Raw genomic sequence first — 26890 nt, 5'->3', positions numbered from 1 at the left:
TCAAGTCTCCTTACACCGAATCCATTCAAATGCAAACCATCCATCTTATATAGATCCTTTCGCCCATCGAACTCACTCCACACGTCCACAAATTCCACACCACTCATGCTGCATAACCCACGCATAAAGTCATTTGCAATTATGGCCCTCCTAAACTCTTCACTCTCATACCGCGTTATATAATAATCAGCTAAAAATCAGCTAACACCTTTTTATTCCCGTATACGGGAGTAGGCGAGGCCATTTAGCCCTATCTAATAATAATAATTTGGGAGATCTCGCTTCATCCATAACAAGCATACTTCAGTTCGCCCTTTTTAATGTCATCCATGTGTTTTCTGAGATCACTTTGCCTGCTTAATAATCAATTAATAATTATGTTTATTAACAGATAACTGTGCGTTATTCATTATTAATAAGTGACACGTAGACACAGTTGAAAATATTTAATTAAGATGGATTAGTTACAAATATTTTCTGACAAAAATCCATGATAAGTAAATCGAAATATATGTAATTAATACATTTTAATTAAGTATTTTCTAGTGTATCTACGTGTTGCTTATTAGGAATTAATAATATATCAATATAAAGTATAGTATGGTTTTAGTTTAATTAGCTAAATATAAAATCACTCTATACACTAGCTTATTATTATTTCGAAAATAACGGATGGCAACCCAGCTAATATGCGGAATATGTTTTTTTTTAAATATTGTTTCGTTCTTGCACAAATACGATGCGCATTACTCTCTCCTTTAAGAAAGTGTTTGTTTTTAATTTTTATTTATTTTGTTTTTAATACTCTTTGTAGCACCAGGTGTTACATCAGTGATCATGTGATACGGGAAATGGGTACTAGGTAATCGTGTCTAGTGTAAGATAGCGTGTTGTGCGAAATGTGTTTATTTCTTATTTTATTGTAAACTTTTAATGCTGCTGACAGTTTCAGTTAAATCGTGTAGTATATTACGAAATTTGGTAGTAGTTTTATTTTATTGACAAGACAATATCTAGTTCCTGTTACTATGAGAACAAACATATTGTTCAGCTTTCTCACTCTACTTTCACTTCTAATGCACGTAATTGCATCTTCTGAATCTAGTTCCAGCAAAACTAATGAGGAAATTACTGTATATTCGACTGCTGCGCCGGTTTTATCTACTTCAGTATCCACCCCTAGTACAACCACTGTTGTTCATGATAACCGAAGTGAGTTATTTAGTATTTTCAACTAATCATTTAAACTTGACATATTTTAGTGTGTGTGTGTTGCTTTTAAACGGAAAGAATAATCAGGATATGAGAAAGTTGAATTTCATCAGGCATAATCCATTTTTTATTCCTTGATTAAAATACACGTATAAAATTCAGCTGTTGTTGCAGATATGATAAATGTTTGTCTGACATTTCTTGACTTAATTTTACCTTTTGGTTATAACAGTAGTCTAATAAATCAGGTAAATATACGGCCGACCCATGCATAGAAAAATAAATTTATTAAACTCCAATATATTGATTCATCCCGTGTTACAAGAGCATCATCAGGAAGAGAGGAGATTGGTTAATATAATTCAAAGCAGGAATCATGAGATAGGAGTCAGGTAGCATAGGCGGGTTTGCTCCCGTCTATTAGTGCATTCAGGAGAATACATTATTAGAGTTCAATGAGAAACAATGGATAGCTTTTTTTTAATTCCAGTATAAGGTTAAAAAAAATAGATAATAAATAAGTTATGATCACACAAAAAAAGACTAGTTTGTGACCCAGTGGGTATATATGTGTGTGTGTGTTTATATAATACACTCACACACAGGGTGTCTGAAAATAACTCTGGGGGTTTTCAATGAAATTTATATTAAGACATTTTGAAGCAGAAATGTACAGTGTCACAAGTTTGATTACATGTTAGTGGAACTCAATGTGTGCACTATTTACAGCCCTACAGACGTCAAAACGGAATTCCACCTCAGACCACACTCAGCAAGCATATCTATGGGAATTACTTCAATGATTGCTGTTATTCTTACTTAATTAAAACTGTCTAAAGGAATATTAAATGAGAGTATGGTAGGAATGCTCCAAGTGACAACATCCTTAAGTGGCATCATCAGTTCTGGGAAACAGGAAGTGTTTTAAAAGTACACTCACCAAGTAGGCCTACACCAAGTGTGGAAAACTTGGAATTAATTCGGCTGTCTTTCCAGTGTAGTCCAAAATGTTCGGTTCGTAGTGCGAGTTGTCATTTAAACATTCCTAAAAGCACAGTGCATGAATTTTTTTATATGAGGAGATGATTATGAGTGTGGCATACCTAGATGCACTAGAGAACTTTGTTTCCCCAGATTGAGAATGTGGAGAGGGTCTCATTTACAAATAAGATGGCACCCTCCCCCCTTGCCACATTATGAGCTATTGTGCAGACTGTGCTCAACAACTGATTCCCAGGAAAATGAATAGGGGTCCCATTGCTAGGTCACCACACACTCCTGATTTGACTTTAATGGATTTCTTCTTTTGGGACTATGTAAAAGACTTGTCAAGTAAAAATCCAGTCTCTTGTCCACCTGCACCATAGAATAACGGCAACCATAGAAGCAGTTCCTATGGATATGCTTTACCCAAGTGTGGTCTGAGGTGGAATTCAAGTTTGATGTCTGTAGGACTGTAAATAGAGCACACATTGTGTGACATTATACTTTGATAATATATGCTATATCATGTACATTTCTGCTTCAAAATGTCATAAAATAAATTTCATTGAAAACCCTGATTGGGACACCCCGTGTGTGTGTATACACACACACGCGCGCGCACACACACACACACACACACATATATACTGGTATTGGTGTGTGTGTGAGTATAATAGTATGTTATGCACAGATTATGAAATCGCACAGTTCATGGAATGCTCAACATTTTAGCTCATTCCATTAACTGTCTAACGCACTTGTACCGTTCGTGGAATGTGTAGAATATTTCACAATCCATGAAATGAGCATTACGTTTTCTGCTCATTTCATGAATTGGGTGCATAGTTACAGCATATAAATGGGTGAAGAGTAATAAAATAGTTTTAATTCAAAAACTTATATTACATAAAAATAATTATGCACTTTGACAAAATACAAGAAAAATATTACCAAACTTCTTTCATTACAACTAATAAGTAAACAATAATTAAGGATTTCAATAATTAAGGAATATCACTTTATTAAGTTAATAGTGATTAATCGCCACATATTATGTAAGCTGCGGGTCCTGCAACTCACACCAATGAGAAACTAACCTTACTAAATACAACGAAAGGAATTCTGATGTAATGTTGTACAAATTTACTGTAACACTTGACTAATACTATTACAAAAAAACTTCTAAAAACACAGCAACTTGCACACACACACTTGCTCCAATCAATAAGAAATGCTCTTTAAAACCTCATTGTCACATATTATATAAGCTGTGGATCCTACAACTCACACCAATGAGAAACTAACCTTACTAAATACGATGAAAGGAATTCTGATGTAATGTTGTTCAACTGCACATCATGCACTGATGCTATTACTATGCACCCAGTTCATGAAATGAGCAGAAAACGTAATGCTCATTTCATGAATTGTGCAAAATTCTACACATTCCACGAACTGTACAAGTGCGTTATACTATACAGTTCATGGATTGTGCGATTTCATAATTTGCACGTAATATACACACATACACACACACATTGCTGGCCTGGTTGGCCGAGTGGATAGTGTATCTGCTCTCCAGCCAAAAGGCTGTGGACTCAAATCCCGCCATGGACAAGGATGTTTGTAGAAATACCAGTGGTGATCGGCAGTAGATGGCATTGGTGTAGTTGTGGTCAGATGGTGATTCAGTGGTGGAGATAGAGTTGTAGAGCAGGTGCCCTCCCTTGATGAGTCCTGAGACTCCCTGGAGGTGTCAAATAATAATAATAATATACACACATACATACCAATAATTGTCATGACACTTTAGCAATTTACAATTGATACCACCAGCAGGCAAACTCTAATATCAGGTATGTCTACTTTCGGCTTTGATCACCTCCTGCATCCCCTTGAGGGAGGATTTCCACCAATGTGAGGCAGACATCAAGTGGAATTTTTCTCCATTCCTCTATCAAAGTTACTGAGTTCAGCGACAGATCGAGGATGTTCTGCTCTGGACCTCAGTCGCCACTCCAATTCATCCCACAGGTGTTCATTGGGGTTGAAGTCAGGGCTCTGTGCAGTCCAGGGCAGTTGCTTAACATCCATCTCTTCATACCATTCCATAACAGCTGCAGCTTTGTTCCATGGAGCATCATCATCTTGATAGTAACATGGGCTCCATTCCATAAAAACTGCACAGTGTAGGCAGCACCTGATTATCCAGAATATCAAGGTACTGAGCTGCCTTCCTGGAACTACAGACAGTGACCAGTGGTCTCACTTCAAACCAGCTGAATTTCCCCCACATCATTACTCTACCACCAAACTTTGCTGTAGGTGAAAACACACTGTGGTAACAAGCGTTCACCAGGCTGCCTCCTCACCCACATGTTGCCATCAGACTGGAAACAGGTTAATCTTGATTCATCACTCCAGAGTACTGTTTTCCACTGTTCTTTTTACTTGCTACACAACGAAAGAACTCTGAGATTTTCTTTGGCCTGCTTGTCTAGATTCTTCTCATAATCTGATAATCTTAATCTTTCTTGCCTGAGCCTTGTACTGTTCATGAATTTGCTTGTCACCTTTCTCTTTATATATATTCTCCACAGCATTTTCTTCTTCTGAAGCCCATGATTACATTAATTACTGATCCATCTAACTGTTCTCTGAATCACCCTCCTTACCTTACAATGATAGCAAATGATTCCATGTGCAGGTTGTATACAAAAAATCAATGCATTTTTTAGTTGTATGGAGTGCATTTGATGGCAGGAAAGACTTGTATAAGAGAGATGACCTGCACTTGGATTCATTTGGCATCAGGAACCTGGAAAAATTAGTTATTGGTATGAAACCTAATGCAGAGAGTCAGGGAAACTAGATCATCAAGGGAGGAATGGGAAAAATGTGTGTGAAAGTTCAGCTATGGTATGCAAATGTGATAAAGATATAAATGGCTTCAAGCATGGTTATGCATCTGGTGAAGGGATGGAAATATATGCTTTGGGTTCTGACCTTTTGAATATGTCCAGGGAGGTAAAGGAGAATGTTACCAGGCAAAATAGATTGCATATCTAATTATAGGAATAGGCTAGGTGGTAATTTATGTCTATATGCAAATACCAGGATCATCAGAAACAAAGGGGTTGAGTTCATTGCTTTATTGAATATGATGTGGCCTAAGGTTGCTAGCATTAGTGAAACTGAAATTCAGCTATCAGAATCAGATATAGTAACTAGAATTGAGTATAATGGATATACAATTTTTAGGAATGACAGAAGAAATAGGAGAGGAGGGAAAGTACTACTAATGATATCAGATGACTTAAATTCATTTAGGGGAAACACAAGAAACAATAATGGTAACAATGTCCCATGTAGCAGTGAGTTTGAGACTATCTGACATGAGGAATTTCTACAGACCTGGTGGCTCATTTGCAAGGCTTAGCCTTATGGAAGACCAATTACAGAAAAATCTACACATATTGAACAAAACAATAGAACAGTATGACATGAAAATCTCAATAAATAAAATGAAATCAATAGCATTTCAAGGTAAAGAAATTAAAAGATGCAAACTAGTCATCCACAACAAAGTAATAGAACAAGTGAACATCTAGGAAATTTCTCCATTGGGAACATAAGCCCCAATAGTGAAATCGACATTGCATATTAAAACAAAAATTTCTAGTAGTCATTGGAACTTTGAACAGACACGTCAATAAACAGATGTCTAGAACAACCCAAATAAAACTATATAAAATAATAGACAAACCAATTCTGAAATATGGCAGTGAAACATGGACTTGGGGAGAACGAGATAAAAGGCAAGTGGGTGCTGCAGAAATGAAGTTCCTAAGACCTCTCGCAGATTATAAAAGAATAGACAAGATAAGAAATAAGAAAACAATTATTCATAATTAACATAACAGAAGACATCACAAACTATAGAATGAACTGGAAAAACCACATGGAAAGAATGAATGAGGACAGATGGTCAAATATTGCCTGGAAATAAAAACCAATAGGACACTGATCAAGAGGAAGACCCAGGAGATGGGCAGAAGACTTTTTAAACCCATGAAAACGTTACTGGCATGTGAAACCAAGAAGAAGAAGGATACTAAATGAGTGATCATTATAGGTGACTTTAATTTTCCAAACATTGATTGATTAGAAGAGAAATCTTATGTTAAGAATAAAGAGGAATTTATTGAATTGTTGCAAGACAACTTTCTCAAGTAGCATGTGAAAAAGGAACTCTAGGTCAAAGAGTATTAATGTGTTCATAGTGTCAGAAGGGTCTGTTAAGAATGTGCTTATTTTACCACCAGTTGGTGAACAGTGATCATGTTGTGTTTCTTGGGAAGTATCTAATCATATTGTTCTCATTAGAACAGTTTATATTCTGAATTACAAGGCTGGAAATTAAGATCTACTTAAGAGAATACCATCTTTCGTCTCATGGTATCAGTTACTGAATGGGAAAAATGTCAGCAGTGCATGGGAATCTTTGAAAAAGTACTTAAATAAGAATAAATACTCATAGGTTGGGAGTGAACTGGATGTGTAACCTTATTAAGCTAGAGATCCACAAGAAGATGATGATGTGAAGAAAATATCATGAAAATAAGAGTGAGAGGAGTTATGAAATATATAAAGCACAGGTCAGAAAAATGAGTATTGTTTGGAAAGCTAAATCAGAGTATGAAGAGAAATTGGCTATGCAGGCTAAAGGCAGCCAAAAAGAAATTTTTTTTTATCATTATGCCACAAGCAGAAGAAAGAATGAATGTGGAAGAATAACTTTACTAAAGTTATTCTAGTATCAGAAGCTAATAGATTGTTCAATTAATGAAAGTTCACTTTGCTAATATATATATGAACCAGGTGTATGTATTTATGTAGTATGTAGTGTTAGCTCGTACATTGGATGAAGAGTTAGAGGTGCATGAAAATGAGGTTGAAGAGCTGTTGCATAACCTGGATATGAATTTGTCAATAGGATCAGATGGAATATCAGCAAGTTTGCTAAAGGAATGTTCAGCTGAATTGGCTAGGCCTTTCACATGTTTGTATAACGAGAGAGAGGAGTCGAGAAATTTCAGTGCCTCCTTAGCGCAATTGGTAAAACAACAGTACGTTGCTCCTTTCGATTAGAAAAGGCCCAAGTTCGATTCTCGTCATGATGGGAGGAATCTTTATATGGACTTTTTCAATTGAAGGTGAGTTAGTCGATCTCATACGGAGGTAGCAGGATTTTTTTCTCTTGGAAACTTTGGTTTTTCATTCCGCATACAGACAAATCGGCCATTCAGAACACAAACATTTACAAACAGAAAGTACTAGTTGTAGTGGTGGTGAGCAGTAGATGGCGCTGGTGTAGATGATTGGTAGTAGAGGTTTGGTGTAGTGGTGAAGACGGAGAGTTGTATAGTAGGTGTCCTCCTGCGATGAGTCTACGGACTCCTTGGAGGTGTCACAAATAATAATAACTTGAGTCTCAGCTCGCTCAGGAATGATACCACAGCAGCAGAAGAAATGTCTGATAGTTTCATTGTACAAGGCTGATGCAAAAACTGATGTGTCTTACTACTGACCCATCAGTATTTCTAGTGTGGTAGAGAAGATTTTAGAGAAGTTAGTAAGAACTTCCATACAGAAAATTGGTAGATAAATAACTTATACTCTACAAGAGACAACATGGGTTTACTAAAGGAAGATCATGTTTTAGCTTGCTCATATTTTATAAGAAAGTTACGACTGAGTTAGATGAAGGGAATGGATGCATAATGGTAATGTTAGATTTTGTTGAGGCATTTGATAGGGTACTACATGAAAGGTTGTTGCATAAACTGGAGAATATGGGATTGGAATATAAACTCTTGGCTTGAGTCAGTGGATGTTGATAGACAGATATCAAAAAGTGGTATAAGGTGGGTGTCAGTCTGCCAGATCTAAGGTGATGAGTGGTGTGCCTCAGGGATCATTCCTTTGGCCATTGTTGTTCAATCTATGTATTTATGACATTAGGAAGGGTCTAACAGGAGATGTGCAATTGTTTGCTGATGATGTGAAGATAGGCAGGGATGCTACTGATATCCAGCACTTACAAAATGATTCGAATAGGTTGGAAATTTTGGCAAATGAAAATGGCTGTCAGTTTAATGTTTTTTATATTTTTTATAAATTTATATATATATATATTTGTAATTTTTAATTTATTTTTACATAGACAAGAAACTTTTTCAAGCCACTAAAGTGGCCTCCAATAAGTGGGGTGGTGGTGGTCTCATACCAGACGGTGACATTCATCTCATGCTTAAAGACAATTACAAGCATCCATGCCCATGGCAGGATTCAAACCCACAGGTTGTTTGATAGCAGGTATTCTAACTACTCAGCCAATCACTCCAGTAAGTTTGTGCATGAGGTGTCTTCACAATTAGGCCACTTGTATATAAAAGGCTAATGATTTCACATTAACTGCTTTGATATCACATAATGCAAAACACACACACATCATTTTGGGCATGTATATGCTGTATGCATTATGATAAGGGCCACTAATCAGACCAGTTTAGACCTGTATTGAGGTCTCATCAGTAGCAGCCACACCCAGAGATACCAAGGTTGAAGTAAATCAGAAGTCATATGCAAGTAGCGAGAAGGTATAACTTGTATACCTTCTCACTACTTCTCACAAGTAGTGAGAAGGTCTGTGCATTATACATGTCCAAAAGGGTGTGTGTGTGCATGCACATGCATTATGGAATACCAAGGCAATTAATGTGAAGTCATGATATGTTATATATACAAATAGCCTAATCGTGAAGATACTTTACACACAAGCTTTGTTTGCTATTAAACAAGAATATAATTTCTTATAATAAAATATATTAAACAAGAATATAATTTCTTGGCATCTTCAGTTTTCATGTCACCCCATCTCAGATTCCTTTTACAACAATTTTTCTCTCTATTTCTAACCTTTCTCAATAGTCTCCAGAACATTTTATTACCTTCCTGATATTTATCTGGATGATATCAAAATTGGAGATGTTAATGTCAGCTCTTTGCTTTATGCGGATGATGTTATACTTCTAAATAAATCCACTACAAGATTCTCTGACTAAATTGAATAGCTGTTGTAATAGATATGGTATGAAGGTCAGCAATAAAAAGACAAAGACAATGAAAATAGGCAGAATCATTGAAAATGTCAACTGTGTTGTGAATGGAGAACCTGTGGAACAAGTAAAACATTTCAGCTACTTAGGCACAATTTTTACTGAAGATGGTAAACTAAATATAGAAATAGACAACAGAATCAGCAAAGCTGGTATCGTGGGAAGTCAATTGAATAAATTCATATGGAATAAGAAAGAAATTAGTCGGAACACTAAATTAGCTGTATACAAGACTGTGTTCAAACCAATTTTAACTTATGGATCTGAGAGCTGGGTCAGAAGTAAAACACTTGACCAAAGACTAGAGACCGCAGATGTGAGAGTCCTGAGAAAAATTAGAGGCGTGAACAGATGGCATCAATGGCAATATCATATTAAAAATGAGGATATTAGGAAAGAACTTGACATTAACTTATATATAACTTGACATAGAACTTGACATTGTCAGCATCCAGGAATGTGTTAGCAGAGCTAATCTCAGATGGTATGGTCACTTAAATAGAATGGGAGAGGAAAGATTAGCAAAACAAGTGTTCTCTGCCAGGTTGGCAGGAAAACGACCCAGAGGAAGACCAAGATATAGGTGGATTGATACGGTACAAAGTGCCTTAGACGATAGAAATATAAGATCTGATAATGTTGGAGTCTTGGCAAGTAACAGACTGATTTGGAGGAAAATTGTAGATAGGAAGTTAGTAATGATGTAATTTTTTCATGTAGTACTGTCATATCCTGTACACCCTTTGAGGGTACATGGCAGGAATTTGATGATGATGATATTTATCTTCTTTATTTTTGCTAAAGTGAATTACCAAGAGTGTTCTTTAGCTACTTTTATTTACTGCTTTGCTTTTGTTGTTTGGTCATCTGCCATCTTACTTGTTAGGAATAGAAGTTCCCATTCAGTAGTATATTTCTGAGTTTTATCATAGCCTATTGAATTTTCACCAGTGATGATGTGTATATGTCATTTTGGTGTTGGTTAGTGCCGAGGAGAAAATTAATTGCTGTAGAGCATGCTTTTATTTTTTAAATGTGGATGTCTGATTTTTAAAAACATCACTAGGTAATTACAAACACTTTTTCAGAAGTTACTTAACAAAATTTTAAAAATGATGTCAGTTTTTTACTGCAGCATCATAATTTTTGATTGTAGAATCTTTCAATTCTTCATTCTGAAACAACTGTAAAATCTAACTGTGGTTGGATAATTGTTGAGTAAACCTTCCCTACTATAAATCTCATTCCAACAGCACATTGCATCTTGGGTGTCTAGCCAATACGTATTGGGTTTGAATCTTACTGTGGTATGGAGGCTTATGAATATTTTTTAAGTAATAAATGATTTTCATCAATTATTGTGAGACCATGCTATGCTTATTGGAGGCCTGTCTGAAGTGACTTCAAGAGTTTCCCGATTATCTAACCCCTTAATCCACTCATAGTTCTAATGTGCAATAGGTTTATAATCTCCTGTTGGTGGCAAGTCCTGCCACCAACAGGAGATTATACAAGCCCCCTCCCCTCTCTCTCTCTCTCTCTATCCCCCCCCCCCAGCTAATGAAAACAGTTTGGAAAAAGTGTTGCTGAATGAAGTGGATATGCAGACATCAGTGAGGCAGTTGAGCGTAAGAATGTGTATAATATATAATCTGAGCTAGTACGAAGGACAACAAATCAGAATGGGATAGTTAGTATAAGGCATCAAGATAGGGGTGGGACTAACAGGCTTCTGCACTTCATGTATACTAATGCCAGTAGTATTAGGAACAAGAAGGAAGAATTTTTGGCCTTGGTTGGCGCTTCCTGGCTACAGGTTATTGGCATTAGTGAGGCATGGCTGACAGAAGGTGATATAGCTAGTGGGATAGAATGTGAAGGGTATAGTGTGTTTAGGAGGGACAGAGAGAAAAGAATGGGGGAGGAGTGTTATTGATGATAGCTGATGAACTACAGCCAGGGAGAATTGAAGTTGAACTGCAGGATAGTGAAGAGAGCACATTTGAGGCTGTTTGGTGTGAGATTGAGACTAGTGGAACAAAATATACAGTTGGGTGATGGAATAGATGGTGGAGATAGTGTGCATAGACAAATAGACGCAATGAGCGGAAGGAGGGTAATTATTATGAGGATTTCAACTATGGTAACATTGATTGGAAGGAGGAGAGGACACATGGGAGGAAGGAATTGGATTTTATGCAGTTATTAAGGGATAACTAACTGAGACAGCATGTAATGGAATATACTAGGGGTTCGAGAGTACTTGACCTAGTAATTGCATCTGAGAATTTGACTGTAATGAATACGTTGCCACCAATTGGTGAGAGTGATCATAAGGTCTTGACCTGGGAGATGACTAAATGTGTGGAATTTTCAATTAAGAAAGGGTACATGTGGAATTACCAGACTGGTAAGTATGACAAGCTTAGGAGATTGCTTGGTTCAGTGCCATGGCATGTGCAACTGCAAGGGCTGGAGGTTGATAGTGCACGAGAAGTGGTAAAGGAGTGTTTGAAGGAGGTAATGGCTAGGGTTCATATATTTTTGGAAAAAAAAAATATGAACCGACAAAATTTTATTGCTTTTCTTACTTATGAACATCAGCAAAGGGAAAAGAATTTAATTAATTATAGCAATCTTAAAATTGAACTTTAAACAATACTAAATCATTGATCTTTGCCTGGGATATACTCATCTGATTCTCAGATGACTGTATTTTCTCAAGTAAAGAATGATTATGCTTTACCAAGTTATGAAATTCCACACAGTCCTTATTGAAAAACACTATAACAATGATCATAGCTTTCACAGTTTCTAAAGATAACCTATTCTTTTCGTTTGTCCATAAGGAGTTCATCTGGGAAAACAGTCTTTCAATACTAGCATTTGTGCCAGGAATGCAGCAGAAGAACTCAACAATCTTCTTCAAATTTATTAATTCATTTACTCCAACACTGTTGAATAATTCATACCAAATTTCTCCTGTAGATTTTGCTTTAATTTGTTCTTTCTTCTCTGTAATTGCCTTTTTCAAGATCATCACCTCATCAAACAGTTCAGTTTCATTGATTTTTGTGTTTGGGCAGACCTCTTCAATGTTGTTTGCAAAATCATTATCTCGTCTCTGCTGAAGTTTCTCTAAGAGGCTTTCAATAATGGATTTTGCTTCAGCAAGAGTGACTTTCTCACCTTCAATTGCACAAATTGTTGCATGAAACATTTCGGATCGGCATTCTAGAAATGTGGCAATTAGCTCCGAAACTGGATTACTAAAGAAATTTTTTAGAAGCAATGGTGGTTTATCAAGTGGAAGAACATATGATTTGGGAATTTCGTACATCCCATTCATCCTTTTGAGAGCAGGGCACAGAAACAACCATTGCGTTTTTGAGTGCCCTAACACTGTCTTGTACTCAGTATTTAAAAAGTCATAAAAACCTTTGAGTGTATGCACTCTCACAGTATAGATATAAAAATGCTGATATAATTTTCAATGACAGCTTGAACATCCATGGGCAATGTATCAGCTGCACATTGTATAGCATTATTTATGATATAGGATGAACAACCAATTCCTATCAATGTGCAATTCAATTTTGATTGCAATTTATGAAAAACATTGTTCCTTCCTCTTCTGGAACATCCACCAAAATTTGTATTAGTATTATCTGCTGATATTCCACTTTGTCACTAGTTGCCATACATATTCTGTAAGTTGGTCTGCAGTTTCACATGGTAAATCTAAAAACTCTAGAACCATAGTTTTGATGGCCTCTTCTGGTATGAAGTATTGAACTATAACTATTTTCAAAGCACCGTGGTTAGAACTTTCAATAATGATAGACACATAATTAGCTTTCTCAAGTTCATTTCTGAAAACAGCAATTGCATAAGGTGCTAATACACTCACAATTATAGCTTGAGTCTTCTTTTGACCACAAGTGAACTTTTTGTTATATAGTTTCTGGATTATTTTCGACGTGCAGTCCATCGAACTGAAACTCTGGTTGTGCATGCATACATGATATGCAAATGTAGCTTCATCACCTGCAAGATTTCTTCCCATTTCACCCATTGTTTTTTAGAAAAATAATCTGACGCTGTACTACTTACACTTGCATTTTCTGCTAATTTGTGTCTCTTCGTAGCAATGTGCCGCATGATGTCTGACCGACCGCCGTGTTGTATGCTGAATATTGCATTACATTGTGTACATTTCACTTTCTCGTTGACTTTGCCATCGCAATTACATTGTGTAATAAAAGGGTATTCAGTCCTTAGCTTTTCTGTGAGAACACACTTTCTCTTCGGCATTTTAAAGGCATATAAAATAATAAAACTAATTATGTTTAATAACAGATCTGTGTCATTTCAAATAAGCCGTGCTTAGTTATACAACGTCTGCTAGTTGCACTATTCTTGCAACATATCAGTATTGTCAATTGATAAGACAATTTTATGATCAATAACTAATATCGATTTCTTGGCAATTACATATTTTATGTTTAACAATGGGAATGTTAAACACAAATCTACAAATTACAGGACAATTCTGCATCCCGAAGAGTTTTATCAGGATGCCAGGACACAGACTCGTAATAAGGGACAATCCCGTAAAATACGAGACGTATATACAAACCTTAATGTGAATACATCTGTGGGATTGGATGGCATACCAGCTCGGATCTTACATGAAGCAGCTAAAGAATTGTCAGTGCCCTTGACCATTTTGTTTAATTTGAGTCTCGGGTCTGGGTTAGTCCCGATGGGGTGGAAAGAGGGGAAATAGTTCCACTGCATAAAGGAGGTTCCAAGACTGCTGTTGCAAATTACCGACTGATCAGCATATCAGGAGTCGTTGTCAAGGTTTTGGAGAAAGTAGTCGAGATAAATACAGGAATGGATAGATGAAAATGGGTGGTTTTGTGAATAGTAGATCATGCCTCACTAACTTGCTCATGTTTTATAATACAGTGATGGCTGAACTGGATAAGGATAATGGGTATACAGTGATACTGCTGGACCTTGCTAAGGCCTTTAACAGGGTACCACATGGAATTCTAATCAGTAAACTGCAACATATGGGGATGGATATAGGGTTGGTGAGATGGATAGGTGGTTGATGGAGAGATATCAGAGAGTAGTTTATTCAGGGGTAGAGTCCAAAAGACGACCTTTGACTAGTAGTACACTGCAGGGTTCTGTTCTTGGACCACTGCTATTTAATTTGTTCATTAATGATATAGGAAAGGATCTGAGAGGGACTGTTCATTTGTTTGTTGATGATGCAAAGTTGGGCAGAGCAATAGTAAATGCACATGATGTCAAAATTTTGCAGGATGATTTGAATAGATTGGAGGACTGGACTATAAGGAGAATGGATGTCAATTTAATATGGCAAAGTGTAAGGTTATGCATTTTGGGGTGAAAAGATTAGCAGCAGTATACCACATTAATGGAACTGTACTCCAGGAGATTGACGAGACCAGGGATTTGGGAGCGTTGGTGGATAGGGAGTTGAAGTTTAAGGGGCACATTGCAAAAGTGGCTAAATCAACTCATCAAATCACTTGGTTACTGAAGAATACATTGACGAGCAGAGACAAGCAAGTTATTGTTCCTCTGTATCGAGCCTTGATAAGACCCCATCTTGGCTACTGTGCCCAGATCTGGACACCAGAGTTTCTTCTTGATGGGGAGGAGGCGGAGAGGATCCAGAGGCGAGTGACCAAGATGATAGCAGGTCTTTAGAATCAACCTTATGAGAACAGGTTGAAGATTTGTGGGTTGCAGAAAAGGGGTAATATGATTGAGACATTCAAATTACTGAAGGGTTTCTATAAGATTAATTCAGAGGATATTTTTCAGAACAGGACTGGTGGTGGGAGGACTAGGGGATCCACGGAAACTGGCAAGACTGTGGTTAGCAAGGGTGTTAGAACTAGGTATTTTACTTGGAGAGTGTTGAATGAGTGGAATAAGTTGCCAGAGTCTGTTGTGGGTGACATGTCTGTGAATGAGTTCAAGACAAAGTATGATAGATACTGTGTTGATATTGAATAGTTGTTCTTGACATAATGTTTAGGACCTCCCTTGATGTGTCTAGGGACTCCTTGGAGTTGCCCGTGATGATGATGATAATAATGACATCCTGTCTCTTCTGCAAACATAAAGCTAGATTCATTGCACTTCTCTTTGTGATGTCTGTTTGTCATTTGATAATATTACATAATGTCATACACATGTTCAGTCCAGTAGTAATTTGGTTCATTTTAAAAATGTATTGTGTACTTATTTTAGTGTTCAATACATTTTTATTCCTGAAATATATTATACTAGATGTGGATGAATAATAATATTCATCATGCAAATTTCTTGAATCTGAATGAACATGCTCTTGTAATATAGCTTTTTTACAGTGATCATGACACTGTATGTTGTATTTAGATATGATGTGATTAGGATAGTGATGAAGATTAAACATTTAATCAAGAGCGATTTAAAGCATTGTGTGATGTATCAATTTTCTAGAATTCACAAATTTCTATTATACTCTTATAACTTGATTTCACCAGACAGTGCTTCCATCAAGATGGTGTACACGTTGCATACTTCTGCAGTGACAGATGAGTTTTTGAAAATTCACTTCCAGATATGATATGGTGAAAAAAAACTGTACAGAACTTTGCCCCCCCCCCACAGTACACACACACACACACTAAGATATGCTGTTCAACTGCATGCACATGTAGAGTACATGACATTACATTTCGTTGTAGCATTGGAAGAAAATGTTTATTGTTGAGCATTATTCTTGTTCATATGGAATTGGTAGAGAATGGTCCAAACCTATGACATGTTTGTGAGCAGTTTTTTGTTGTTTCTGTGTGTCCCAAGCAATAGTGTCATCATTGCCTTAATCGAGAGGTTCTGATGTACTTCTGGTACATCAGGAGTGTTCTGCTGCAATGCAAAGGATATTTATGGAGACCACAAACTGTTAACACAAATGAGAATCACTGGCATGTACTGGAGCAAGTGTTAGTTTCTGAAATGCAATCGATGCTGAACAGCAGTAAAACTTGGGATATCTGCAGTCACTGCAGAAAATCCATAAGGAGCTTGGTGCTTTATGGTATATCACTCAGATGAATCAGTGTTTAACAGCAGCAGATTATACTACAATACAGGAATACTGTGCATGTGTGCTGCCTGATGTCTATGATTGCCCTTCCTCCATAATGTCTGGTTTTCAGATGAAGTGCATTTCCATCTAAGGGATCATGTAAACAGATGAACCTACAGGTTTCTTGGTTTCCAGCCATGCCATAATTGGGCCCTACTTCATTGAAGAGAGTGGTGTAATTGTGTCCTTGAATAGCGAACACTACATTGAGAATGTGATAATTTCGTTCACCCAGGATTTGCATAGGATGCGTCTTGCAAAAAAAAAAACCATTCCATTTCATGTACAGGGATTCCTGTTGGAATCCCTGTACATGAAGGAACCTGTCACACATCACATGGTTCTAGAGCCTGTTTATCAGAACACTTTCCCTGGAGGCTCATTTTGAGGTTCACAGAATTACTGTACCCTTGTGTTCTCCTGATCTCACATCACTTGATGTCTTCATGGCCATGATGGAATGGGTATTCCACCATGACCTGCCTAAAGGCAGGTCATGGTGGGTCATAATATGCCCAATAGATGTCCCAACCTTTGTTCTACAAGATGACAGAGAACCTTTGCATACACTACGAAAACTTTCTTGAAAGATAAGGTGCCCATTTTGAGCATGTAATCTACTGTTGTTAATACTTTATTGGTATTTATATGGATAGTTATGTACATTCATAACTATCCACTGATAGTTATGAATGTACATATCATCATGTGTAAACATATATTTCTTTGTTAATAAACCCATTTACTCCATAACATATATCTTTGTAACTATAAAGATATATGTTATGGAGTTCACAGGTATTCCAACAATCAACTAAGGATAAAACTAAAAATTGACCTAAAATAGTTTGTCTACCTTCAGGAGAAAAGGAAAGATTTAGAAAAATTTATGTCATTATTCCTGATATTTCCAGAACATTTTATCAAGTTTTTTTGTTTTTTTTTTTACACCATACTGTATCATCTCTTATTGATGTAAGTTCCACCAATGCTGTGAGAGTTGGTAACATAATTAGTACCACGGGTAGGTTAAGGATTAAATCAGGGAACTCTGCTTTAGAGATAAATTGAACTTTTTGTAGCCACTTCTGATTTTTCAGTAAGTAGCATGATTGTTTCACAAAGGTTGACAGAAATAGTCTATTTCCTAATGATTTTCACAATCATGTCTTACAGTGGAATTGAACTTGTCGGAGAATGGAAACTATTGACTCAAGCCTAGACCTTCCAGCACACTTCTTGTTTCATTACTCACTGAATCTTGTAAGCAATGTCAAAAAGCGATTTATGCTAAATTTTATATTATTTAGTGATAATCTATTATTTTTTCACTTGCTAAAAAAGTGCTTATTACTATATGAAAGATTACATGCTCAATATAAAGTACTTAAGGGAATTGCATGCCTCTAAGTTGAATTAATAAAATTCCTTTGTAGTATCCATAGCTCAATGAAATCCTATTTTTTATATAATATTGTTGATTGTATTATATAAAACATAATTAAAATGTGCTTTATTAAATTTTGTTTATTACAGCTTGTGAACTCTTCAATGACTCATGTTCTTCCTGCATTGAATTCAGCAAGCGTGTAAGTATATTTTAGTTGTTGTCTTGTCCTTTGAAGAGTCTTAGATGTTTCCATGTGCTCCTTGAAATGCTTTGGCTATGTTGATGATTTAGTATATTTTAGTTTATAAGCACAGAATTTATAATACCATTTTTATTTCAGTCTGGGCTATTGGATAATTTCACTCCCAACCTTGTTAACTCCAAAAACTAAAAATTAACCTTCTAAGATAATTTGTCTACCTTCAGGAGAAGTCAAGGAAAGATTTAGAAAAACTCATGTCATTACTCCTGATATTTCCAGAACATTTGATCAAACTTGCACTGAGACCTCATCAAACCTAGTTTGCCTTTTATAAGTGGATTGTCAATTTCCTGTCTGGTCCACAATATGTGCCATGCTAGCATCCTCCCCATTAGATTTCTCACTTATGGCATTGTACCCCAAGGCTCTGTATTTTTACCAACCCTTTTTTTTATATACATAAATGACTTAAATCTTACCGACCAGTGCCTTAAATTCCAAACTCCTTGTGGTTTTTTAAAAGTAAGATTAGTTCTACTTGAATGCAGTTTTTTTTTTTTCAAGAAAGATCTTATTTCACTTTTCTCCAAAAACTTTATTCTTTTCTGTTATAAACATTATTTCTCATCTCTGTCGTTGCTAACGCTATATAAATCAATTTGTCCAACCATAGAATACTATTCCTGTTTAGGGAAGTGCACTGAAAATCTCCCTTAAAAGTGCTTAATGCTCTCCTGAAGAGAACAGTCTGTCTAATTCATGACCCCCCCCCCCACATGCATATGCACACCACACACATCCATTCTAGTCACTTTATTATTATTATGTGACACCTCTAGGGAGTCCAAAGATTCATTGAGGGAAGGCACCTACTCAACAGCTCTCCATCTCCACCACTCAATCCACCAACGGCATCTACTGCCAACCACCACCACTAGTATTTTCATAGACAATAATAAACATCCATGCCCAAAGCAGGATTTTAACCCGCAACCTTTTGGCTGGAGAGTGGATACGCTAACCATTCAGCCAACCAGGCTAGTAAGCTTTTCAGCAAAGTTCTGGTTCTGCCTCATATTTTTCTAAAGATATTTTCATGAGTGCATTTCATTAGAATATCACCATTTTTCCATTTTCTTTGAGCATGTAAAATTATGAGCTTCATAAACCAATAATTCATTTTGGCAGTTTAATTTAAAATAAAGGATTTTAAATGAAACTACATTTCATTTAAAGACCTTTTCAGAGTGATTTTAATTTTTTTTAATGATAATTCCATTCATGAGAGTTTGTTCAATCTATAGTTCATTATTACTGCAAATGGGCAAAAAAAAAAGGAGAAAGAAGAAACACTAGCAGAAGAAATTAAGAGGAAGCAAAATTTGTTTTGTGAATTGAATTATGAAGGAGCATTGAATAATAGCTACTGTTTTTTTTTTAACAGATTTTGAGAAAAGCAGGAGAATTACCAGCACCAATTCTGATGAACATTAACTATGGAAATGTTTGTAGAAAATGTAAACAACAGAGACTGAAATGTATCCTTAACCAACTTAATTTTTCTCTTTGTATTGAGTAAAGTTTTTTAGGAAGTGCTTAATCACTATCTCTTATTCAGTGGTTTGACTAAAAATCTGATGTAATTTCTGTAATAAATAGCTCTGCAGAAGTAAAATAGTGCCTTGAGCAAAGAGAAAAGCCTTACTTCTTTATTATTATTCTGAGGAGGATATTTGATATCTGAAAGAGATTTCAGGTTAGAGTAACTACAGGAAGAGAACTCTCACTTGTCTAGAGATTTTGGTGTTGCTGAAAGTAACGTGGAAAGAAAATGTTTACATTTGGTGAGAAATAAAACAAGATTGCGTTCTACTAGTATTGAAGATTATTACACACATGTATTCACAAGAATAAAATAATTTTATTATTGCAAATATTTTGGCCAAAAAGTAATATGCCATTTGTGTATCAGCATAATTGCAAGGTGACTATAACAAAGAATGTTAATCTTGTTTTACAGAACTGAGCTGCATGCCAGAGTGCTATCATATGAGTTCTTCTTCTTACTTTTTCCCTCTTTTACATTGCAGTGTCAGTTTTCTATTCATTTAACTGCAACCATACACAAGGATAAGGTGGTTAGCCCTATGCCTCCCGGTGTATCCTATGTCTGTAGCAGGGCCCTGTGTGAAATGGAAAAGCGGGGCCCTGAAAGTTAGTAACATTTATGGTGATTTTAAATGGAAGAATATCTTGTTAATTAATTAATTAAATCAAATATGAAAAATATTTATACACATAAATAAACAAGTATGCTCTGTAGCATCAATTTAAGTAAAGGGAAAAAATTAGTTAAAAAATGTGTTTGTACATGATATATTATTTTATTATGTAAGTACACATTATTGTTTAAATATGCCAGAACAATGATTTATTTAATAATTTTAATAATATAAAATGAAAAAATATCCATTTTTACTATAAAGAATAAAATATATGTATAACAACTTGTAAGATTTAAAAGAAATCTTAATATATAAAATTTATTATATAAAATTACCTGTATAAAATTTTATTTAACCTAATGCGCTTATATTAAAATCATTTATAGCACTATCAAAATTCAATCTTTTTGCAATTTCATGCTCTATAGATATTATTGCCAGGGACGACAAACGTTCTTTTGAGACATTAGAAGATCGCAAATAGGTTTTTATTGATTTTAATTTGGAAAATGACCATTCTGCTGATGCGACCGTAACTGGACTGGTCAATAATATTTTAAATGTAGTAATATTTGGGTAAATTTCCGACAAATTATTTGCAATTATGAATTTTAAAATATTAATGGGTGCTTCTGGAACAATATTTCTAAAAATAATTAATTCATTGGAAAATTATTCAGATTCATCAATATCTGTATTTAATTTTTGATACAACTGCTTGCAGCAAAATTTTAATTCATTTTCTATCATTTTTCTTATTAATTTCATATTATAAAGAAATCCAAATGATTTTTGGTGAATTTCATACAATTCAAATCTTTTTTTGACATTGTAGAGTAGTATCTAAAATTACAAAAAAGAAATTTATCCTAAAATTAGCTTTGTTATCATCTATGTTTGATTCATCAGGCATTTCATAATCAAAAAATACTTTTCTTCGACGTACTCGAATTTCTTTAAATTTCATTTCCATATTTGTATGCGATTTCTGCGTTGGGCTTTCAAGGATGTGGGACTGCTGAATTGGTCTTGAATGCTGCATTCCATTAGATGTTTGCCTATGGTATGGCTTCTACTGATGTGACTTTTATTGTGGCCTTCAGTGGATTCTTTTTCCTGGGGGGATGAGTCTGCTCGCGATAGGATTTGTTTGTTGTTGAGTTGTTGCTGCTGAGTATCCTTAAGTAATCAAGAGTTAATGAATTAAAATGATCCTTTGTGTCACTCATTGTGGTTAGAGTGATCTGAGGGATTGTCTAGTTTTTAGAGATGACCCTTTCCAAAAAAATAAAAAAAGTGAGCTTTCTTTAGAATAGTACTAAAGTCATGGAGCATTGAATGGAAGTCCTCAGTAGTTAATTATATTATGTGAATTTGCTACATTGGTATCTGTGGCAGAGAGAACTGATTGTAAATACTTAATTATTTTATAAAAAGAAAGTTTTGTACAAATCTGCTCTTACAGTATATGAAAGTGTACAACCAGACAAATGTGACAATTTTATAGCAAAATCAGGTGCCATTTATGTGCTGTTATGAGTTTGAATATCAGGTTAAGTTAGTTTCAGTAAGGCTCTCTTTCTAAATCATCTCAGAGGTGGCTCATAATAGATGATTCAGTTATATAATGTAAAAGACTTATGACTTATACTCTTATATAAGTCTACCACTCTGAGAATTTTTTCAAGGCTTAACAGCAAAGAGATGTTCCCTCACCAGTTTTTTTAAAACATCTTATCTCGTACATTAGGAAGCTTTAATTAATGAAACTATTTAGTTTTCATATGAATCATCTCAGCTCTTTTAGTATACCAAAAGTAATTAAAAGTTGTTAAAATTTGACCATCTAACAGTGGAACTAGCTGATGGAGATAAAGATCTTCTCTGATGTATTTCACCTGTCTCTAAAAAGTTTTTTTTCCATATTTACTGCATGATGAATAGTGAATAAGCAAATATTTCCAACTTTTTTTCCTTTTTTTTTTCGCTGCACTTTGGTAACCAAAAGAGTCGAAAGATATATATGAAAGTTAATGTTTCTTTATTTATTTAAATTTACTCTCTAGTTCACTGATTTTCACAGATGACATGGTAATCCATTCAAAGATTAGTAAACTGACTTCAGGGTCATTTAATTGAGATGTCACAGTATTTTGCACTGTCTATTTCAGTATGCTATGATTTGCAGTTTGATTATACACTTATTATTATTATTATTATTATAGTGCTACTATTGCTTCAGCAGCAAAACATGTTATACTATCATTGGGATAGAGCCAGGTGAAAAGTGCCATTCAGTTAGTGATACAGCTGTATTTTCTTGTATCAGTAAGTGGGCTGTTTCTTTTTCTTGTTTTCTAATTTTTGATGTTATACTTTTATTGAATGAAGTAATTCTCATATTATAGTAATGTTTATATTTACATTTAGTTTTATTCTAGATCTTAATATTTTGTAGTTGTCATATAATATTATCTTTGCTCTTGAACTAGGGGCATGATGGCATTTCAGAAATAAGGACTTGTGTATAACATGCAGGTTGACTTTGGTATACGTTTAAAAAGGTATTTGTTTTACAGAAATCCTGTAAAGATAATCAGTATAGCTGGCAGTGATTTTCTTCCACTGTATTATGCTAAGTATGCAGAAATGAGTCATTCGTCTGTCTTGGAATGTAGTCATCTCTTGGTTGTATCTGGAAACAAATGCAAGGCTGTTATCATCTGTTTTGTTTTTCTCTATATATATCTGATGGAATACAAAGAAGGTACTGGAATTGCAAAGTATTTCATTTGGTATACTTTGGTTGGCCTTGGTATATGTTTAAAAAGGTATTTGTTTTATTACAGAAATCCTGTAAGAGTAACAGTATAACTGGCAGTGATTTTCTTCCACTGTATTATGCTAAGTATGCAGAAATGATTTTTAGTCATTTGCATGTTTTCATTTTACAATCATGATTTGTGACTACTTTCAAAAATTGATCAAATCATAAAATATAGTCAACATTCTAAAATATAGTAAACATTGTAGTGAACTTACTAAATACTTATATAGTAGTGTTCTGGGAGTTAGATGACATGGTAATCCATTCAAAGATAAATTAAAGAGGTTCCAACAAAAACTCCTGTAGTAATGCATGCCCTATGGTAATCATTACAGTTTTCAGAATTTTTCATTCCTGTACATATTTCCTTTATCAGTTCTGATACATTTTATCATTTATGTTGTGGATTCTCAAGCATTTAAATAAATTTGAGTATACAGGTGCACATTGCTGACAAATAATCACTAAATTGTGTGTGTGTAGAGCTCCAGAAATCTACTTGCCACAGAGGAGTTATCACAGAGACAAATGTGAATTTTCTACCTCATTCTAATTGCATTCAAAATATTATTTTTTTTTGCATAATTTAACTTTTTCAATTTTAAAATGTTTTCTCATTCATTATCAAGTTATTTGACTCCATATGTCTGCCTGTCAACAAATTTATTAAAGAAGTTCTTCCCCCAGAGAGTTGGAAATATTTTATTTAGACTCTATCTGAATTCCTTAATTTGAGCACTACAGCATTCTCTTTTAAAGAACCACAAAAAACACTTGTAATTTTAACTGCCACTTTTCTCTAAAATGATTTACTTACATTAAGATTCAGAATTTATTTTTCTTTCTATATGAATGACTTCATAAATATCTGCTGTTAAGTTCCAAAATCCCTTTCTCTCACAGCAGTTTTATAATGTTCTTTTCACTTTGCTCATGCTCTATTATGTTATAGTTGCAGCTCTTTACTTGAAAGTAGTAAATATTGCAAACTTGAGATGTATACAAAAAACCAAGTAAATTTTTCATAACAGGAATGCATTTAAATTAAATTATTGTTCCCAATAAATAAATTTTATAATCAAATCAGTGCATTCGTTTAGTTCCGTATTAACCTTACAAGTATATATCCCAAGTGCAACATATGTAATGGATCATCATCATCAAATTCCTGACATGTACCCTCAAGGGGTGTACAGGATATGATAGTACTACATGAAAAATTTACGTCATTACTAACTGCCTATCTACAATTTTCCTCCAAATCAGTCTGTTACTTGTCAAGACTCCAACATTACCAGATCTTATATTTCTATCGTCTAAGGCACTTTGTACCATATCAATCCACCTATATCTTGGTCTTCCTCTGGGTCGTTTTCCTGCCAACCTGGCAGAGAACACTTGTTTTGCTAATCTTTCCTCGCCCATTCTGTTTAAGTGACCAAACCACCTGAGATTAGCTCTGCTAACGTATTCCTAGATGCTGACAATGTGAAGTTCTTTCCTAATATCCTCGTTTTTAATATGATATTGCCATTGATGCCATCTGTTCATGCCTCTAATCTTTCTCAGGACTCTCATATCTGTGGTCTCTAGTCTTTGGTCAAGTGTTTTACTTCTGACCCAGCTCTCAGATCCATAAGTTAAAACTGGTTTGAATAAGTTAACACTGTCTTGTATACAGCTAATTTAGTGTTCCGACTAATTTCTCTCTTATTCCATGTGAATTTATTAAATTGACTTCCTGCCATACCAGCTTTGTTGATTCTGTTGTCTATTTCCATATTTAATTTACTATCTTCACTAAAAATTGTGCCTAAGTAGCTGAAATGTTTTACTTGTTCCACAGGTTCTCCGTTCACAATGCAGTTGACATTTTTAACGATTCTGCCTATTTTCATTGTCTTTGTCTTTTTATTGCTGACCTTCATACCGTGTCTGTTACAACAGTTATTCAGTTTAGTCAGGGAATCTTGAAAACTTGTAGCGGATTTATTTAGAAGTATAACATCGTCCACATAAAGAAAAGCGCTGACATCAACATCCCCAATTCTGAAATCATGTTTAATACCACTTTCCTTCATATATCCATAGAGATAATGAATAACAGAGGGCATAATGTACATCCTTGTCTCACACCAGATTTAACATTAAACCATCTTCCTATACTTCCTTCAATTCTAACTGCTGACTTACAACTCAAATAAAGACTAAGTATTGCTTGATATAATGCACCATTGACACCATATAACTGTAACGTATTGAATAGCTTTTCTCTTGGCACTTTGTCATATGCCTTTTCCAGATCGACAAAACTTAAATACAGATTTTTTATTTTTTATTTTTTTTTTTCATGATTTCTCAACTATATGTTGTAAAGTGAAGATCTGACCCTGACAGCCTCTATTTGGCCTGAATTCAGCTTGTTCTTCACCAAACTTTTCTTCCACAATTCATCTCAACCATTTCTCAAGTATACTTGCATAGATCTTGCCAGGAACACTCAGTAGAGAAATACCTTTATAATTCTCACATTCAGTTTTCTTTCCCTTTTTATATATGGGTACTATTAGAGCTCTACTCGAATCATTGGGAATTCGTCCCTCTGTCCAGGCATTCTGAACTATGCAGTGCAGCCACTGTAAGACTTTTATACCACTATACTTCAGCATTTCTGGTTCAATATCATCTACTCCTGCTGCTTTTACACATTTCAAGCCATTTCAAACCCTTTGATGGCTTCTTTTCCTATTTCAAGTATGGATATGTATTCCTGATTGCACGCCTGGTCAGTGTTTTTTATCACTGTGCTGTCATCACTGCTTGTTTCATTTAGCAGTTTTTCAAAGTAATTACTCCATACTTCAAGGATATCTTTTTCTCCTGTTTTCATTTCACCTTTATCATCCCTAACTCCTTTTACAGCACTCTTTCCTCCATTTCTAAGTTTCTTCAACAACCTCCAGAATATCTTACCACCTTCTTGATATTTATTTTCTATATTCTTGCCAAAGTCCTCCATGACTTTTGTTTAGCTAGTTTTACACAGTGTTTTGCTTTCTTATATTTGTCTCGGTATTCTCTAAGCGCGCAAGCTGACTTATTTGCCAGGAACTTTTGATATGCTTTCTTCTTTAACTTCCTGTGTCCACCATGGAGTTCTAATTTTTCTATCCTTGCAGACAACCTCACTACATGCCTCTCTGGCTGAATCAATCAGGGTTTTTTTCAAGGCTTGCCACTGAATCTCCAAGGTTTGGTTCCTTTCTCAAACTCTTTCATTTTCTCTTCAATAATCTTTGTATATTTTAGTCTACAGTTCACAGCTGAGAGCTGCTCAACTTTTATTCACTTTAAAACTTTCTTACATGTTATTCTTTTCAATATGAAATTCAATTTTATCCTGTTCAAGACTAAATAGTGATCACTTCCAATTTCAAATCCTCTGTACACTCTGGTGTCCTGCATCAGGGAGAAAACATCACTATCAACAATAACATAGTCAATGAGACTTTTCTTATTCCTTGCCTCTTCTCTCTATGTGAATTTGTGCACATTTTTATGTTGGAACATGGTGTTAGTAATAACCAGTCCATGTCCTGAGCAGAAATCTGACAGGTATTTGCCATTATTATTAGCTTTGCTCTTTTCTCCAAATTTCCCCAAAATATTTTTGTATGTCTGAC

At 35.1% G+C, this 26890-nt stretch overlaps 1 protein-coding gene across 1 annotated transcript in view; it reads left to right on the top strand.

The window, feature by feature from the left end:
- Positions 1 to 830: 830 nt before the first annotated feature.
- LOC150109859 (pituitary tumor-transforming gene 1 protein-interacting protein-like) overlaps positions 831 to 26890 on the top strand; it is a 58627-nt gene continuing 32567 nt past the window's right edge. The window contains exons 1-3 of the mRNA XM_090397047.1: positions 831 to 1212; positions 18100 to 18152; positions 22606 to 22708. Of these exons, the coding sequence (XP_090253173.1) occupies positions 1029 to 1212; positions 18100 to 18152; positions 22606 to 22708 (340 nt within the window). The 5' untranslated portion in view covers positions 831 to 1028. The remainder of the gene's footprint in view (positions 1213 to 18099; positions 18153 to 22605; positions 22709 to 26890) is intronic.

The sequence above is a fragment of the Typopeltis vanoorti genome, chromosome 1 (assembly GCF_054136105.1).
Source record: "Typopeltis vanoorti isolate ZY-2024b chromosome 1, IOZ_Tvanoo_1.0, whole genome shotgun sequence".
In the NCBI taxonomy this organism is placed as follows: Eukaryota; Metazoa; Arthropoda; class Arachnida; order Uropygi; family Thelyphonidae; genus Typopeltis; species Typopeltis vanoorti.
Note: the sequence above shows the minus strand (reverse complement) of the source record. Positions and strands in the feature narration are given on the sequence as shown.